General features: G+C 39.2%; 1 protein-coding gene across 1 annotated transcript in view; it reads left to right on the forward strand.

The window, feature by feature from the left end:
* The window catches only part of CFI (complement factor I), a 163,192-nt gene extending 148,339 nt beyond the window's left edge, over positions 1-14,853 (forward strand). Inside the window, exons 12-13 of the mRNA XM_007940784.1 lie at positions 12,735-12,839; positions 14,636-14,853. Coding sequence (XP_007938975.1) covers positions 12,735-12,839; positions 14,636-14,853 — 323 coding nt within the window. The remainder of the gene's footprint in view (positions 1-12,734; positions 12,840-14,635) is intronic.
* Positions 14,854-19,304: the final 4,451 nt, after the last annotated feature.

The following is a 19,304-nucleotide window of genomic DNA, read 5'->3' on the forward strand; positions in this document are numbered from 1 at the left end:
AGCCAATCATAGCATCAGAACTCTAAGCACCTGAGAGAGAGTGGGCACCTCCCAGAACATTGTTTTGTGCCACTCCCAACAGAAATACTCCAGGTGGACAACTTCAGCAATCAGGAGCTCCTCAGTTGCTCATAGAAAATCCCACCTTGGAGTTTACAAAGACTTATGGGTAGAAAAGGCACACTAAGTAATGTACTACACCGCAATGATGAAGTAAAATAGCTTAACAGATTTCAAAGGGCAGCTCAAGAAGACAAAGTCAAGTATTATAATGTAATCCACAAAGACCTGGAGTTAGAAAATCAAAAGGGAAGAACACACTTGGCATTTCTCAAGCTAGAAGAACTGAAGAAATATTCAAGTTGGAATACTAAAGGATTCTATGGACAAAATATTGAATGATGCAGGAAGCATCAAAAGAAGATGGAAGGAATACACTGAGTAACTGCACCAAATATTCAACCTTTTCAGAAGGTGACATATGATCAAGAACTGATGGTACTGAAGGAAGAAATCCAAGCTTCCCTAGTACACTGGTGAAAAACAAGGCTCCAGGAATTGACCAAATACCCATTGAGATGTTTCAACAAAGGGATGCAGTCCTGGAGGCGCTCACTTGTTTATGCCAGTAAATTTCGAAGACAGCTACTTGGCCAATTGACTGGAAGAGATTCATATCTGTACTAATTCCAAAGAAAAGTGATCCAACACAATGTTGGAATTATCACACAATATCATTAATATTACACACAAGTAAGATAATTCAAAAACAATTGCAACAGTACATGATCAGGGAACATCCATAAATTCAAGCTGGATTCAGAAGAGGATGTGGAAAGCACATTATCATTGATGATATCATATTGATCTTGCCCAAAAGCAAAGAATACCAGAAAGATGTTTACCTGTGTTTTATTGACTATGCAAAGGCATTTGCCTGTGTGGATCATAATATTGTAAAGAATGGGAATTCCAGTGCTCATGAGGGACCTGTACATAGACCAAGATGCAGTCATGTGAACAGAACAAGGAGATACTGCATATATTAAAATCAGGAAAGATTCACATCAGGATTGTGTCCTTTCACCACACTTATTTAATCTGTATAAAAAAATAAAAAATAAAGAAAAACCTCACCATAGTCGAGGCAGTTCTGACTCAGAGACCCCTCGTTAGGTGTCCAAGGTGGTATCTCTACAGAAGTAGTTTGCCCAATCATCCTTCTGAGGAGTGGCTGGTGGGTATGAACCTCCAGCATTCTGGTTAGCAGTCAAATGCCTTAGGCACTATGCCACCAGAGCTCTGTATACTGAGCAAATAATCCAAGAAGCTGGACTATGTGAAGAACATAGCATTAGGAATGGAGGAAGACTCATCAACAGTCTGAGATATACAGATGACACAACCTTGCTTACTGAAAGTGAAGAGGACTTGGAGCACTTACTGATGAAGATCAAAGACTACAATACAGCCTTCACTATTGTTTTAGGTACGTAGTGCAGCTCTAACAGAAGATACCACAAATGGGATGGCTTTAACAAACAGGAGGTTATTCTCTTACAATTTAGAAGTCTGTGTTCAAAGTGCCAAGTTCTGGGGGCTAGGTGAAAGCCTCTCAACGTTGGGCTTCAGCTCTCCTTCTTGCTCCTGACACACTGAAGCTGGAGGCTTTCTTCATGAAGGCAGCTGCTGGCTTCTGAGGCTGACAGACACAAGGTTGACAAGTTAAAAAGCACACTCCCAATATTACCAAAACACATGAGCAGGCCATTGATTCAAGTCTATTAAAAGTTCCAAGTTAAGCAGAGCACACCAGGCTGCTGAATGATGACTCGGCTACATGCAGGGTCCAAGCATGCCATAAAGCTAGAGACCATTCCCAAAGCTTCTACTTAAATATGGGAAGCAGACCACATCCCTAAAGCAGCTACTCAGCTGCTCATAGCAGATCCCACCATGGAACTGATTGCCAGTCTCATCATGGGGAATAACCATCACCAGCTGCTCAGCCAGTCAAAACCAGGCCAGCCAAGTTGACATATAACCTTAATTACCACAACTATGTACACCACAACATAAAGAAAACAAAAATCCTCACAAGTGGACCAATAAACAACATCACGATAAATGGAGGAAAGACTGAAGTTGTCAAAGATTTCATTTTACTTGGATCCACAATCAATGTCCATGGAAGTAGAAGTTAAGAAATCAAACAACGTATTGCATTGGGCAAATCTACTGCAAAAGACCTCTTTAAAGTGTTAAAGAGCAGTGATGTCACTTTGAAGACTAAGGTACACCTGACCCAAGCTTTGTATTTTCAATAGCCTCTTATGAATGTGAGACCTGAACAATGAATACCAAAGACCAGAGAAGAAGTGATGCATTTGTATTGTGGTATTGGTGAAGAATATTAAATGTACTATGGATTGCTAGAAAAACAAACTAATCTGTCTTATAGGAATTACAGCCTGAATGGTCCTTAGAAGTGCGAATGGCAAGACTTCATCTCTTATACTTGGTCATGTTGTCAGATATCATGCTTGGTAAAGTACAGGGTCAGCATAGAAGAGAAAGGCCCTTAACAAGATAGATTGACACAGTGGCTACAATGACAGACTCAAGCATGGCAATGACTTTGAGGATGGCACAGGATTGGCCAGTGTTTGATTCTGTTGTACATAATGTTGCTATGAGTTGGAACCAACTCAACAGCACCTAATAACAACAAACATGTTACTGAATTATTATTGAAAGTTTGTATGTACTAAGAATATATGTATTTTTGAACTTCCAATAAAAAGGTGGAATAGGCAGATAAGCTACACAGACCTACAACAAAGAAACAAGAAACCAATTTAAAAAGGTACAGAAGATAATCCTGGAAGCCTGAGCTTTGAAAAGAAGGATAAAGAAGTGAATTAAATACTAACTAGTAGCTCTGGTAGCATAGCACCTAAGGCACTTGACTGCTAACCAGAAGGCTGGCAGTTCAAACCCGCCAGCCACTCCTCAGAAGGAAGGTTGGGAAATCTACTTCCGTAGTGATACTGCCTCAGAAACCCAAGGAGGGGTCACTATGAGTCAGATCTGACTAGACAGCAAATAACAGCAACAACAGTAGAAGAAACGGAAAGGAAACAGCAAGTAAGGAGACAAATGAAATTGTGGACTGTCTGTTGGCCTGACTGTGAGGCCATTTTGAATATTTGCAAGTGGAGTTCCAATCCAGGCAGCAACCTGATAATCAGCTCCACTTTCTGAGGACTACACAGGCAACCATACTGGCAGCTAATGATCAGAAAGGTGAGATGTTCCCCTTGTACCCCACAACCTCCCAGAGAATGTAGGTGTAGTCATCCCCCACCCTCCACCCACCTTCTGAACCAGAAGCAATTCCATCCCAAACTGGTACCGTGCTACCAGGTGTCTTCTAGGCAGGCAGAAATTGGTCCCAAGACAAGGTATCCTGCTCCCAGTCACCATTTGGGCCAACAGAAACTTTTACTGGGAATAGGACCTGGCACTCAGTTATCTTTTGAGACAGTAAGAATTTTGTCTGGGACTAGACAACCTGCCCACAGCTGCTTTTTGAGCTGGCAAGAACCCTCTCTGGAACCAGGTCCCTTGCTTCCAGTGACCTTGTAGACCTGCAGGAACTTTTTCTGGGTCCAGGCACCCAGCCCTCAGTCACCTCCAGGGCCAGCAAGAAGTCGTCTGGGATCAGGCTCCCTGCCCCAAGTTTCCTTCTGGGTAGACAGATACTGGTTCTGAGATCAGCCACTGCTCCCAGCTACCTTTTGAGCTGGCAGGAACTTTCCCTGAGACTAGATGCCCTTTTCCCAGCTGCTTTTTGAGTTGGCAGGAATTCCTTCTGGAGCCAGGTGCCTTGCTTCCAACCACCATTTGGCCAGCAGGAACTGTTTCCAGGTCCAGGTGTTCTGCCCCCAGGCATCTTCTGGGTTACGAGGAACCAGTCTGGGAACAGGCACCAGTTGCCTTCAGGGTAGGCAGAACTTAGTACTTGGACCAGATGCCTTGCTCTCCATTACCTGCATGGCCAGCGGGAATATAGCCTGAGTGCCCTGCCCACCCCCTGTGCTGTTTTTGTTTGTTTGTTTTTAATTATTCATTTCGTTCCCTTTCTCTCTTTCTTTTTCCTTTTTTTCTTTCCCTTCCCTGGTTCTAGTTGTTTTTTGTTTTTTGTTTTTTTCTCTCTCTCCTCCTGGTACTCTTCTCCTTTTCTTTCTTTTCCTCTTTTAATTTGTCCCACCTCTTGTTTTTCTTGCTGCATTTCTCTTTCTTTTTCTTTACTATTCTTTTTCTCTTACTCTCATTTTCCCCCACTCTCCAGACACTGTTTTATTTTCTTTTTCTCTTTGTCCTTCTTTTGTCTTTTTTCATTTCTTTTTGTTTCATTTTTGTGGTGGTTGTTGTTTGTTTATGCTGTTTGTGTTTTTTGTTCTCTTGTTTGTATGTTTTTGGTGTTTTTTTTTGTTGTTGTTGTTGTTGTTGTCTCACTGGGTGAGAGACAGCAACCATATCCACACAACCCAAGTACACATCTGCATCTCCTGCAGCTCCACCCACAGATAGGCCACCATCAGCTTCTGCACCATCAAATCAACAACAGACAGTGACCAATAACAGTCCAACCTTCCCTCAACTTCTCTACATGAACAGCTACCATAAATCCATCCACACAACCTCATTCTCTATCACACCCAACAGCAGACAACTGGTGAATGACTAAGTGCTGCCAAACTAGCAAACAGAGTAGATGGCAATGACTTTGAGGATGGCACAGGATTGGCCAGTGTTTGATTCTGTTGTACATAGTGTTGCTATGAGTTGGAACCAACTCAACAGCACCTAATAACAACAAACATGTTACTGAATTATTATTGAAAGTTTGTATGTACTAAGAATATATGTATTTTTGAACTTCCAATAAAAAGGTGGAATAGGCAGATAAGCTACACAGACCTACAACAAAGAAACAAGAAACCACTTGGATTCTCACTTGGATATATCAAAATAAAATATAGGGGGAAAAAACACACAAATCACATCAACATACAATCACCAATTAAATATAAATACAATGGCATCACAATGTCTCAGAGATAATTGACAATCCCAGTTCACACAAAGAAGCAGGATAAAGTAGTACAAACAAGAGAGCAGAGTAAAGAGCCAGAAAAGAAGAAGTGGCATTGGAACTACCTGATAAAGAATTCAAAAGAATTATATCTAAAACCAAAAAAAAAAAACCACACCCACTGCCATCAAGTTGATTCCAACTGATAGCGACCTCCACTGGGTTTCCCAGGTGGTAAATTTTACAGAAGTAGAGTGTCTGGTCTTCCTTCCATGTAGTGGGTAGTGGGTTTAATCACCAACTTTCTGGTTAGCAGTCACATGCCTTAGGCTGCACCGTATTTAGGTACCTTTAATTGACTGAGAAACAGATCAAAGAAAAAACTGAATCAAAGAAAACATAAACAAAGGTAAGGAAAACCAAGACAAAACTCTAGAACAATTTAGGGAAACAGTACAAGAACAAACTGACAAAATAAATGAAAAATTAGAAGCCATACAAAAAAAAAGCAAATAGAAATCAAGAAAGCTAATACTAAGACTGCAGAAATAGATAACACATTGAAGGGACAAAGGAGTAGAATTAAATCAAAAGACAGAATTAGTGAGATTGAAGACAAATCTCTCAATACTACTTTTCTAAGGGAACAAACAGAAGAAAGATTTTTTAAAAAAATGAAGGAAGCCTAATATTACTGTGGGACACTGTCAAGAGGGATAACTTACATGCAATCAGAATTCCAGAACAGGAAGATACTGTGGTAGTTAAGGTTGTATGTCAACTTGGCTGGGTCTGGTTGAGTGGCTGGGCAGCTGGTGGGAGTTATTTCCAATGATGAGACTGGCCATCAACTCCATGGTGGGATCTACCATAAGCAGCTGAGTAGCTGCAGGGATGTGATCTACTTCTCGTATATAAGTAGTAGTTTTGGGAATGGTCTCCAGCTTTTTGGCACACTTGGACCCTGCATGTAGCAGAGTTTTCATGAAGTAGCCCACCATGCTCTACCAATCTTGGGGCTTTCAATGGACTTGAATTAATGGCCTTCCATGTAGTTTGGTAATATTGGGACTGTACCTTTTCACTTGTCAACTTTGGGTTTGTCAGCCTCATCAGCCAGCAGCTGCCTAAGTGAAGAGATGCCAGCTTCAGTGGACCAGGAGCAAGAGGCAGAGCTGAAGCCCAAGGTTGAGGGGCTTTCACCCAACCCCTAGAGCCTGGCACCTGAAACTTGGATTTCTAACCTCTAAAACTAAGATGATAAACTATTTGTTAAAGCCATCCCATTTGTAGTATATTTTCTGTTAGAGCAGCACTAGGTAACAGAGACAAATAAAACCATGGAGAAAACTGTTGAAGATTTACTGGAAAAGAATTTCCCTAATATGATGAGAGATGAAAAGATATCCATTCAAGAAGTTCAATGAACTCCAAACAGGATAGATCCTAAAAGAAAATGACCAAGACATATTATAATCAAACTTATCAAAGACAAAGACAAAGAATCCTGCAAACAGCACAAGAAAAAAACAAAAGTTACCTACACAGGGCAACCAAGAAGACTAAGCTCTGATTTCTCAGCAGAAACTATGGAGGCAAGAAGGCAATGGGATGACATATACAAAACCCTGAAAGAAAAAAACTGCCAACAAATAATTACATACCCAGCAAAATTGTCCATCAAATATCAGGGCATTTCCAGAGAAACAGAAATTAAAGGATTTGTTAAAACCAAAACAATACAAGAGATGCTAAAGGGAGTACTTCAGACAGAGAACCAATAGCAGCAGGCACTAACCGGTGATTAACACACATAACAACATAACCCAGAAACCAACCCAGATACAGAAGTATCATATCTTACACGCGATCAGAATTCCAGAACAGGAAGAGACAAATAAAACCACAGAGAAAACTGTTGAAGATTTGTTGGAAGACAAAAGTAAAATAAACTTACAAGATTGTAAACCAGGAACCCGAGACATCAATTTGTAAATGGGGACAACCACAAAGCAAAAACAGGGAATAAATAGTGTAGGTACAGAACTTCCAAATGGAGAGGAAATCAAGATTACTTTGAGATAGTACAGACTGTTTTAAAGTTGAGAAGAAAACAAGAAATCACAGAGTAACCTCAAAGAAAATTAAACCTTCCATTCAAAATAAAAAAGAAGGCACAAATATTTAGCAAACACTACAGTAACAGCAATGAAGGAAATGATTTTAAAAAATAAACAAAATTAGCTCAGCCCAGAAAATTACATGAAACAAAGAAATCAGTACCACACACACACACACACACACACAAACACTTAACAAAATGACAGCAATAAATTTGTACTTGTCAATAATTGCACTGAATATAAATGGATTAAATCCACCAATCCAGAGACAGAGTTGCAGAATGAATAAGAAAACATGATCTATCAGAATGCTGTCTATAAAAGAGACACACCTTAAAGACAAAAACAGACTAAAAATCAGAGGATAGAAAAAAAGATACATTAAGCAAATGGAAATCAGAAAAGAACAGAAGTAGCAATATTAATTTCTGATGAAATAGACCTTAAGACAAAAACCACCTTAACAGACAAAAACCAAAACTAAACCCACTGCCATTGAGTTGATTCTGACTCATAGCGATCTCCACTGGGTTTCCAGGGCTGTAAATTTTTATGGAAGTAAATTGCCACATCTTCTTTGTGTGGAGCAGCTGGTGCATTTGAACTGCAAACTTTGCATTAGCAGACAAATGCCTTAGGTACTGTGCCACCAGAGCTCTTTTTATAACAAACATGGAAGGACATTATATGTTTGATGGATCAATCAAACAAAAGGACATAAACATAATAAATATCTATACACCCAATGAAAGTGCCCCAAAATACATTAATCAGACTTTACCAGAATTTGAAAGAGAAATAGATGATCCCACAGTAATAGTAGGAGACTTTAATATATCACTTTCAATGAAGGATAGAACAACTACAAAGAAACTCAACAAAGACACAGAAGAACTAAACAATATAATCAACCAAGTTGATTTTATAGATCTATACAAACATTTCAGCCAACAACAGCACAAATATACATTCTTGTACATTCTCCAGAATAAAGCAAAGGCCACAAAGCAAGCCTCAATAAATACAAAAACACTGAAGTACTGCAAAGAATCTTCTCAGATCACAATGCTATAAAATTAGAAACCAATAATAGGAAGATCAAGGGGGAAAAGAAGCAAACACATGGAAACAGAATAGCACCCTCTTTAAAAACTACTGAGTAATAGAAGAAACAAAAAATTACTTGAATAAAATGAGAATGAAAACACAATATACCAAAATCTTTGGGACAGCAAAAGCAGTGATCAGAGGGCAATTTATTCAATAAATGCACAATTCAAAGAGAAGAAAGCCAAAAGTAACACCTTAACCCAACATCTTCAACATTTACAAAAAGATCAGGAAATAAAAGCCTACAGCCACCAGAAGAAAACAAACAATAAAGATAGAGCAGAATAAATGAAACAGAAAATAGAAAAACAATAGGAAAAAAAATAATAAAGACTATAAGTTAGTTGTTTGAAAAGATTAATAAAATCAACAAACCACTGGCAAATTTAACAAAGTTAAAGGAGAAGATGCAGATAACAAAAATAAGAAATGAAATGGGTAGCATCACAACAGAACCAACTGAAATAACAAGATACTGTCAAGGACTGTACTCTAATAAATTTGAAAACCTAAAAGAAATTAACTGATTTCTAGAAACATACTACTTATCCGAACTAACACAAACTGAGGTAGAGAATTTGAACAGACACCTAACAAAAGAAATTGAACAGCTCATAAAAAAAAATACCAACAAAAATAATGTCCTGGCCCATACAGCTTCACTAGAGAATTCTACCAAACATTCAAGGAGCTGATACTGTTCCTACTCAAACTATTCCAGAACACAGAAAAGGATGAAATTCTCCCAATTTCATTTTATGAAGCAAGCACAACCTTGATACAATACCACGCAAAGACGCCAGAATGCAAAACTACAAACAAACAACATTCATGAATATAGATGCAAACATCTTCAAATGGTAGCAAACAGACTCCAACAATATATTAAAAAAACAACAGATCATGACTAAGTGGAATTCATACCAGGTATGCAACAGTGGCTCAACATTAGAAAAAGAATCAATGTAATCTATCAAATAAGTAAGATAAAGGAAAAGAACCACATGATGCTATAAATTGACGTAGAAAAGATATCTAATAAAATCCACCACCCATTCCTGATTTTTAAAAATCTCAGAAAAACAGGAATAGAAGAGGAAGTCCTCAATATTATCAAAGGGCATGTACTCAAAACCAACATCCAACACTATTCTCAGTGGAGAAAGATTGAAATCATTCTCTTACAAACAGGAACCAGATAAGGATGTCCTCTATCAACATTGTATTCAAAATCCTAGCCAAGGCAAAAGGCAAGAAAGGGAAATAAAAGCCATGTAAATTGGTATGAAAAAAATAAAACCATCCCTATTTTCAGATGATATGATTCTACATATAGAAAATCCCAGAAACTGAGCAAGAAAACTACTGAAATTAATTGAAAGATTCAGTGTAGGGGTAGGATATAAGATCAACATACAAAAATCAAATGGATTCCTCTACATCGACAAAGATATCTCTCTGAAAAGGAAATAAGGAAAACAATACCATTTATAACAGCTACCAAGAAGGTAAAATACTTAGGAACAAATGTTAGCAGGGGCACACACAAAAAACACTACTGCAGAAACTTAAAAGACCTACATAAATGCAGGAACATACCATGCTCATGAACAGGAAGACTGAACACTGTGAAAATTCCAATACTACCTAAAGCAATCTTTAGATTCAATGCAATCCCAGTGCAGATTCCACCAGTATTCTTTAAGGACCTGGAAAAACCAATCACTAATTTTATATTGAAAGGAAAGAGACCTTGGAGCACTACTGAAAAGCAGAAGGTCTCACACTCCCAGATCTCAAAACCTACTATACAGCCATGGTAGTCAAAATAGCCTGGTATTGGTACAGTGACAGACACATTGACCAGTGGAACAAAACTGAGAATTCAGAAATAGATCCGTCTACCTGTGGACAGCTGATCTTTGACAAAGGGCCAAAACCCAGTGAATGGGGAAAAGATGGTCTCTTTAACAAATGGTGTTGGCAAAACTGGATATCCATTTGCAGAAAAATGAAACAAGATCCATACCTCACATCATACACAAAAACTAACTCCAGATGGATCAAAGACTTAACTGTAAAACCTAAAACTATAAGGTTCATCAAAGAGAAAACAGGGACAAATCTAAAGGCCTAATATATGGCCTACACAGACTATCAAGTGTAAGTAAAAATGCACAAACAGCAGAAGATATACTAGATGACTGGGACCTTCTAAAAATTAAATTGTTATGGATATCAAAAGACTTCTCCAGAAGAGTAAAAAGAGAACTTACAGATTGGAAGAAAATATTCAGCAATGACATATCCAACAAGGGACTTATCTCTAAAATTTATGGAAAATTATAACACCTCAACATCAAAAAGACAAGCAATCCAATTAAAAAATGGGCAGAAGACATGAACAGACACTTCACTAAAGAAGATTTTCAGGAGGCCAACAAACACATAAAGAAATCTTGCAATCATTAGCCATTCGAGACATGCATATCAAAACAACAATGAGATATCATCTCACCCCAGCAAAATCACAAAATTCAACAAGACAGAAAACAACAAATGCTGGTGAGGGTGTGGAGAGATCAGAAATCTCATACGCTGCTTATGGGATTGAATTGTACAACCACTGTGGAAAATGGTATGACACTTCCTTAAAAAGTTGGAAACAGAAATACCATTTGATCCAGCAATTCCACTACCAGGTATAGATCCTAAAGAACTGAGAGCCAGGACACAAATAGATATACACACACCCATGTTCACTGCAGCACTATTCACAATAGCAAAGAGATGGGAACAACTCAAGTGCTCATCAACGGATGAATGCATAACCGAACTATGGTACATATACACAATGGAATACTATGCAACACTAAAGAATAATGACGAACCCGTGAATCACCTCAGAACATGGATTAACTTGGAGAACGTTGTTGTTGCTGTTACGTGCCGTTGAGTCAGCCCCAACTTATAGCGACCCCTCCTTGGGTTTCCGAGGCAGTATCACTATGGAAGTAGATTGCCCAACCTTCCTTCCAAGGAGCGGCTGGTGGGTTTAGCAGTCTTCTGGTTAGCAGTCAAGTGCTTTAGGCACTATGCTACCAGAGATTGGGGAACATTAAGATGAGTGAATATGAAATTATGAAATGAGTCAGTCACAAAAGAAACCAAACTTACTGCCATCAAGTCAGTTCTGATGCATAGCGACCCCTCTTTGGGTTTCCAAGGCAGTATCTCTTCGGAAGTAAATTGCCCAATTTTCCTTCCAAGGAGTGTCTGGTGGGTTTGAACCTCCAACCTTCCGGTTAGGAGTCAAATGCTTTAGGCACTAAACTACCAGAGCTCCTAAGTCAATCACAGACGGACAAATATTGTATGATTCCACTATTGTAAAAAGTCAAGGAAAGGTTTACACACTAAAGGAAAACGTCCTTGTCGATTAACAGGGATGGGAGGTGAGGGAAGGAAAATTATTGGATAGGTAAAGAGACATGTACTGATTTGGGTGAAGGGAAAGGCAATACACCAAATGCGAGTAACCAGCACAATAACATTAAGGAAAAATAAGTGTACTACAAACAACAAAGCTAAATACTTTTACATACATAATACTGCATTATCAGTAATGACAAACATTAATCTACAGGTGGATACATAGGTAGACAGGCTGAATGCTCAGGTATGAGTAGGCTAAAGGGAATATACCCAAGACTATATATAGGTTTGGCAGATGATATTTCTACATACCTATTTGCATGTGCTATAAGAATGTCCATATACATAATAGAGCTCAAACCAAACTCCCTGCTATCAAGTCGATTCCGACTCATAGTGACCCCACAGTCACTATGAGTGACTTAGGCACAGTGCCTAAGGCATCTGACTGCTAACCAGAAGGCTAGTGGTTCAAACTCACCAGTCACTCCACGGAAGCAAGACTGGGCAATCTACTTTTGTAAAGAATTTTCCGCCTTGGAAACCCAAATGGGGGTCACTATGAGTTGGAATCGACTTGATGGCAGTGGGTTTGGTTTTTTTTTTTTTCCTTTTTTGTGTACTTCTTAGAACAATCGGCCATGGGAGATAAGAAGAGCAGTATTTGTGCCAGAAGAAAGCTCAGAGAACAAGAATACATAGGAAAAAACACAAGGAAAACGTACTCACAGAGCAGAAATAGGAAGAGGGCTCTAACTCTATGGCGACTGCAATCAATATCATGAAACAAAATGTGCATGAACTGTTGAACGGAAAAAGAATTTGCTTTGTAAACTTTCAACCAAATCACAACAAAAGAGAAAAGCACATATGTGTTCCTAATGGTTTTCTAAATTATGAGAGTATTTATTTTGATTTCTCACTTATAACTTCTAAATGTCTATTTGTTTTCTCACTTTGTTTAGGTAACAAAAAAGTCTATTCACTTAAGTGGGGTGAAGTTAACTTAATAGGCAACTGCTCTAACTATTACTCCAATCGCTACTATGAAAAACTAATGGAATGTGCAGGTAAGTTACTTAATGGTTTATCTGAGATATGTATGTTGTTGTTGTTGTTGTTATGTGCCGTAGAGTCAGACCCGACTCATAGCGACCCCTCCTTGGGTTTCCGAGGCAGTATCACTACGGAAGTAGATTGCCCCATCTTCCTTCCGAGGAGTGGCTGGTGGGTTTGAACCACCAGCCTTCTGGTTAGCAGTCAAGTGCCTTAGCCACTATACTCACCAGCAATTTCTCCTCCTCCCTGCTGCTTCAGTGCACCTAAGCCCTGGACCATTCTGTTTGTTGCATCACCAAACTCTTGCAGTCCCTGCCCCTCAGGCTTAAACTCCCTCATTATAATGCAGATAGGAAAAACTTTTCTTAAGCTGTTATGTACCAATACAAGAAGGCAATAAAGAGCACAGACTCTGGAACCAGAATGCATGGGTTTGTACCCTAGTTTTCACCAATTACTAGTCATGCACTGTTGAGCAAGTTTCTTTTTTATTTATTTCTTTCTTTTTTAAAAAACAAAATTAGAGATCAATAGATGAGGAAACTGAAGTTCAGGGCAATTATGTATTTTGCCCCGACTTACAGACAAGAAGTGTCTAATTCTTGATCAAAATCAAAACTTCTTAGAGGAAAAGTCCAAATTAACCAAACCAAACACACTGCCATCGAGTCAGATCCGACTCATAGCAACCCCTCCTTGGGTTTCTGAGGCAGTATCACTACAGAAGCAGATTGCCCAGCCGTCCTTCCAAAGACTGGCTGGTGGGTTTGAACCGCTAGCCTTCTAGTTAACAGGCACGACGGCAAATAACAACAACAACAACAACAACGCAACCAGAGTTTCTAAATCCAAATCATCCCATCTCAAATGCCTCCAGTTGGAAGTAAATTCTTCTCCTTGGAAATCACATTGTAACTCTTAAGGTATCTGCCACTGTTTCTTTTTATATCATAATAATGCTAATGCCACTAACAGAACTATAGCAGTTCCTACTGTTGGTGGTGATCTAAAGGAAGGGTACCAATCAGCTAAAGTGGTGCTTTTAGGATGGCTGCTTGAAAACACTGCTAAATAGTGTATTACTGAAGAAGGCAATTATTACCATCCTATCACTTCTTGGAAGTGAAGATTTTTACAATGAAGTAAACATCTTGGAAAGCCCTAGGATTGAGGAGAAAGTAAACAGACCACTTCCTGAATCTTGTCCATCTTGAAATGGAACTCAGATTACAGAATGCCACAAAATCTACCAGGAGGTAATATCACAGTTATGAGAACAAGCTCTGAGGTTGTTCTGCCAGGCTCTGCCACTTATTAGCTGTGTGGACTTGGACAAGTTAACTAACTTCTCTGTGCCTTATTTGCTCCATCTGTGAAGTAGGAATAATAATGCCTACCTCACAGGGTTGTGGTGAGGATTGAAACAATGAATGCCTAATACATATTAAGCACTCAATATGCATTATTTATTCCTATGATCATCAGTATTATTCCAGTTATTAGTTTTTGATGCTGCTTTCTGGTTGCTGTCTCATCATAATAGAGAGTTACATAATGCAGAGGGAAGAGAACACTTGCTAAACTTGGGGAATAATTATGAGATTCACCAAGTATCCCCCAACTTGCATCTCTTTATCTTCATGGGACCAACATGGACCTGCAAGGGAGCACATGTTATTTTCTGTCAGGAAAGTGCAAGAAAGTGTAGGTTGTTACATACATTGTTGAAGGAGACAATTAGAAGACAACATGGCATCCTTGACAAATGGAAGGAAATGTGTGATTTTCTTTTTTTCTTCTTTCTCAGGTACAAATGATGGCTCCATTGATGCCTGTAAAGGGGACTCTGGAGGCCCCTTAGTCTGTGTGGATGCTAATGATGTGGCCTATATTTGGGGCATTGTGAGTTGGGGTGAAAACTGTGGAAAACCAGAGTTCCCAGGCGTTTATACCAAAGTAGCCAATTATTTTGACTGGATTAGCAATCACGTGGGAAGGTCTCTTATTTCTCAGTACAATGTATAAAATTCTGAGCTTCAGCTCAGAATTCTACTCTTTTTCTGTCAGGAATTCATTTTAACTGAAATTAAATAGTGCATAATTAATACTTCTCTAGGCGAAAACAAAAAAACATGAAGTAAGTTTTATTGGATATTTTAAAGGTCTCTACAAAGTTCATGGTATATCAAAATCTTGCTGTAAAATCCTCAAATAAATATTTTATTCAAGCATATGTATTTTAGTGAACAGAAAATGTGAATGAATTATCTCTTCATAGAGGAGTAATGTGTTGACTATACTAATGAACTTGGAGTCAGAAAAGCCTGGATTCAAACTCCAACTCTACAACCACCTAACTATTTGATCTTGAGCAGTTTATTTTGTCTCATTTTCCAAATGTAAAATGGAAACTGGAATTTTGTGAAAATGAAACCGCACACTTATGTAAAATGTCAGGCATAGACTTGTCACAGGGTAACAACCAATATCACAGCTTTGGATCCATTTCTGTATTTCTTTAAGTAATAACATTTCTTTGAAAATTTGTCTTCACTTCCTGTTTCACAAAACTCCTTAACCCTCTGTCTAAACCACTCAATAGATACTACAATATGACCATTGACCTCCATGGTGTCAAATCTCACAGTCATTTAACTGTTCTCATCTCCTTTGACATCCAGCAGCATTAGACACAGAGGAACACTCCTAAAATCACACTCTGCCCTTGCCCTGGGACTCACTGGCTGCTCTTCTCTTCCTCCTTCACAATCTCTTCCTCCTGGTCATTTCTCTCACTTTGCACTCTTCCTGGTGATCTGAACTAGACTTTAGATGTCACCCAGAGGCAAATGGCTGGCTGGAGTCCCTGGGTGGTACAAATGACTATTAACCAAAAGACTGGTGGTTTGAATCCACCCAGAGGTGACTTGGAAGACAGGCCTAGCAGTCTGCTTCCTAAAGGTCACAGCCTTGAAAATCCTATGGAGCAGTTCGACTCTGCACACATGGGGTCACCATAGTCAGAATAAACTAGATGGCAGCTGAGTTTTTTTTCTTTTTTTTTTGGTTTAGAGGAAAATGACTCATGAATCCATATCTCCAACCCTGATCTTTTCTAGAACTCCTGAGTACATACTCACTGAACACTTAACATCTCCATCTGGATACTGAATAGCATTTCAAGAGAAACAGTCCAACCTAAATCTCTTGGTTGCCCTTCCCTAAACCTGTTCCTCCCCATCACACTAAATGGCACCACTGTGCACAGAGGGCTCCCCTGAGGATCCAATGTAAAGCAAGCACCCAATCTCTATCATATCACACTGCTTTAATGTTAGCATAGCACTTGTCATAAACCAACATAATGTTTTTAATGTTTATCACGTACCTCATTCCCACATTGCCTCTCCCTCCCCTACTACAATGTAAGATACACGAGAAAAAGAGACCTTGCCTGTCTTCCCCCTGGCTTCATGCCTAGCACTTGTTTCACAGAAGATGCTCAGTGAATAAACATTAGCTGTTTTTATTATTGGAAGTCCTGGGAGGTACAAACAGTTAATGTACACAGCTATAACTGAATGGTTGGAGGTGCAAGTTCACCCAGAGGCATCCAGAGTAATAAAGGCCTAGTGACCACTTCTGAAAAATCAGACATTGAAAACCCTCCAAAAACGAAAACCAAACTCACTGTCATGTAGTTGATTCCAACTCAGTAACTCCCATTGGGTTTCCAAGGCTATAAATCTTTATGGAAACAGACTGCTTCATTTTTCTTCCAAAGAGCAGCTGGTGGTTTTGAACCACTGACTTTTTGGTTAGCAGCCAAATGCCTTAGCCATTGCACCACCAGAACTTATGTTGAAAACCCCACAGAGGGGGCTCCTGAAGATGGCATCTTACCTGTAGCCCACACGTTTGTTCCTTGTAGCATCTTAATGCCTGAAAAACTAGCTACAGCAGTTTGAAGCAGGGATTCTGGGGCTGTCAACAGTTCATTAAGTTAGAGAAGGCCAGATTTAGTGAAGAAGAAGAAAAAACAGCAAGGTAAACAGCTAGGAAAAATAAAAATAAACAAACCTGCCCAGGCAACAGGCAAGACGGAGAGACGGAGACAGGGAAAACTCTTTTAACAACAGCAGAGAAAGCAGTGGAGGAAAAAAGAGAAAAGAGACACCAGAGAACCAATGGCAGCTTTGGGGACTGAGACTACCCACAACAGCAGCTTCTGACAGTAACCTTGGAAGCTGAGCTGAGTAAATGGACAACATTTCTGAGAAACAGAGCAGAAACCCCTGTGGCTAAGGTTGCTGCTGAGTTAAGAGCAGGATGGGGGAAGGGAGGAAACTTATGGCAGGAATGTGGGCCCTGGGATGAGTTCACAGCACAAGGCTGGGATTCAGCTCCTCCATGACAGCTTTTTAGCACAGAGTGGACTGGAGTACAGGGTTTTTGTGGCTTTCTGACCCAAGTGAAAAGTAGCAGCCCCCTAACCATTGGGGTCTTTGCTGATTTTGAACTGTGAATCTGTGAGTGACAACAAAACGTCATCATTGGTAGCCATCCCAATCAGACTCAAAACAAAACCCTGGAACCAGCAGTAATTACGGAAATGCAGAAAGTGGGGACTGGCTACTAGAACCTTTTTTCTTTTTCTTTTTCTTTTCTTCTTCTTTTTTCCCCTTCTGCCCTGCATCACCTAATAGAAGAACCACATTAGTCCACCACAACACCTGCTCATCCTAACTCTAAATACCCTTCATGACAAACGGAGCCTGTATCCACATTCCCCACAGTGATTCCATCAACACAAAGAAAACTGCAGAGCAAACCAGCACACCTGAATTAATAACCAAAAGCATAAAACACACCAGCCCCACCCTTGCAAATATATTTAAACATAAAATGAAGGCAAAACAAATCAATACATATCTAAAAGTTAAAGACAACAACTTCAAAATGTCTAGGAAACAACAGACAACCTCAAGTCAAACAAACAAACAACAAAAAACCACAACAAGACAACAGAAATAAAACTCCAGATTAAAAACTCATTAAATATGGAGGAAGAAGAAGCAAGAGAATTATCCAAGAAGGAATTTAGAAGATATGTTTATAGAACTCTACAAGAGCTCAAGGAAACCACAAACAGAACCAAGGAGAACATAGACAGTACCCTGGAAGACTTCAGGAAAACCATTCAAGAACAAAATAACAAGATGAAAACACAATCAGAATTGATAGAAAAAAAAGCAGTTAAAAATCCAGAAGATGAACACTAAAATTACAGAATTACACAACACAGTGGAAGCACAAAGGACCGGTTAGAACTAGCTGAAGAACCCATTTCCCAACTAGAAAATAAATCTCTTGACACCAGCCTGTATGAAGAAAAATCAGAACAAAACTTAAGAGAAATGAAGAGAACCTAAGAGATTTATGAGATGACATGAAAAGAAACAACATACACCTCTTTGGAATACCAGGACAAGAAGAGGCAAAAAAAAAAAAAAAAAACTGAAAAAACTGTACAAGACTTGCTAACAGAAAATTTCCCCAATATCATGAAGGAAGAAAAGGTATTTGTCTAAGAAGCTCAACAAACCTCATACAGGATACAAGCCAAGAGAAAGTCACCAAGACATATATATCATAATCAAACTGTCCAAAACTAAAGACAAACAATGAATCTCATGGGCAGCCCGGGAAAAAAGAAATGTCACCTACAATGGCTAAGCAATAAGGCTAACTTCTCATTACTTAGAAGAAATCATGCAGGCAAGAAGGCAATGGTATGGCATATATAAACACTGAAGGAAAAGAACTTCCAACCAAGAATTCTATATCCAGCCAAATTGTCTACCAACTATGAGGGTGAAATCAAGACATTGTCAGACAAGCAGAAATTAAAGCATTTTGTGAAAATCAGACCAACCCTATAAGAAATGCTTAAGGAAGTCCTTCCAATAGAGAACTGACAACTGATAACAACAAATTAAAATCAGGACACGTGACATCAACACTAAAACTAAATCAGAAATAAATGCTCAAAATAAGCTCATTGAACACTGCACACAAAAAAACAAAGGCGTCAATCTGCACATGATACCACCAATAAAGTAAATAGAAGGAATAAAAGTTACGGGTACAAAACTTCCAAACAGAGAGTGTGATAGTTGGAGCTGTGTGTCAACTTGGCTGGACCACAATTTTGTGTGGTTTAAGCAATTGTGATGTGGGTTATGCCCATGATGGGATCAGATGTATATGTTCTGAGCAGCCAATCCATTGAAAGGGAGTTTCACACCTAGGGGTGTGGCCTACTTCCAATATATTTATGGACATCCTGAGAAAACAGACACTCTTCTGTGGATCAGGATCCTGTTGTGCAGCCTCCAACTGTCCGTAAGGGAACAATCCACTATTCAGCCTGGAGATCTTGGATTCATCATTCGTTGGAGTCACCAGCCAGCACT

The sequence above is a fragment of the Orycteropus afer genome, unplaced genomic scaffold (genome assembly GCF_000298275.1).
Source record: "Orycteropus afer afer isolate SDZICR_OR568_19922 unplaced genomic scaffold, OryAfe1.0 scaffold00071, whole genome shotgun sequence".
Classification (NCBI taxonomy): domain Eukaryota; kingdom Metazoa; phylum Chordata; class Mammalia; order Tubulidentata; family Orycteropodidae; genus Orycteropus; species Orycteropus afer.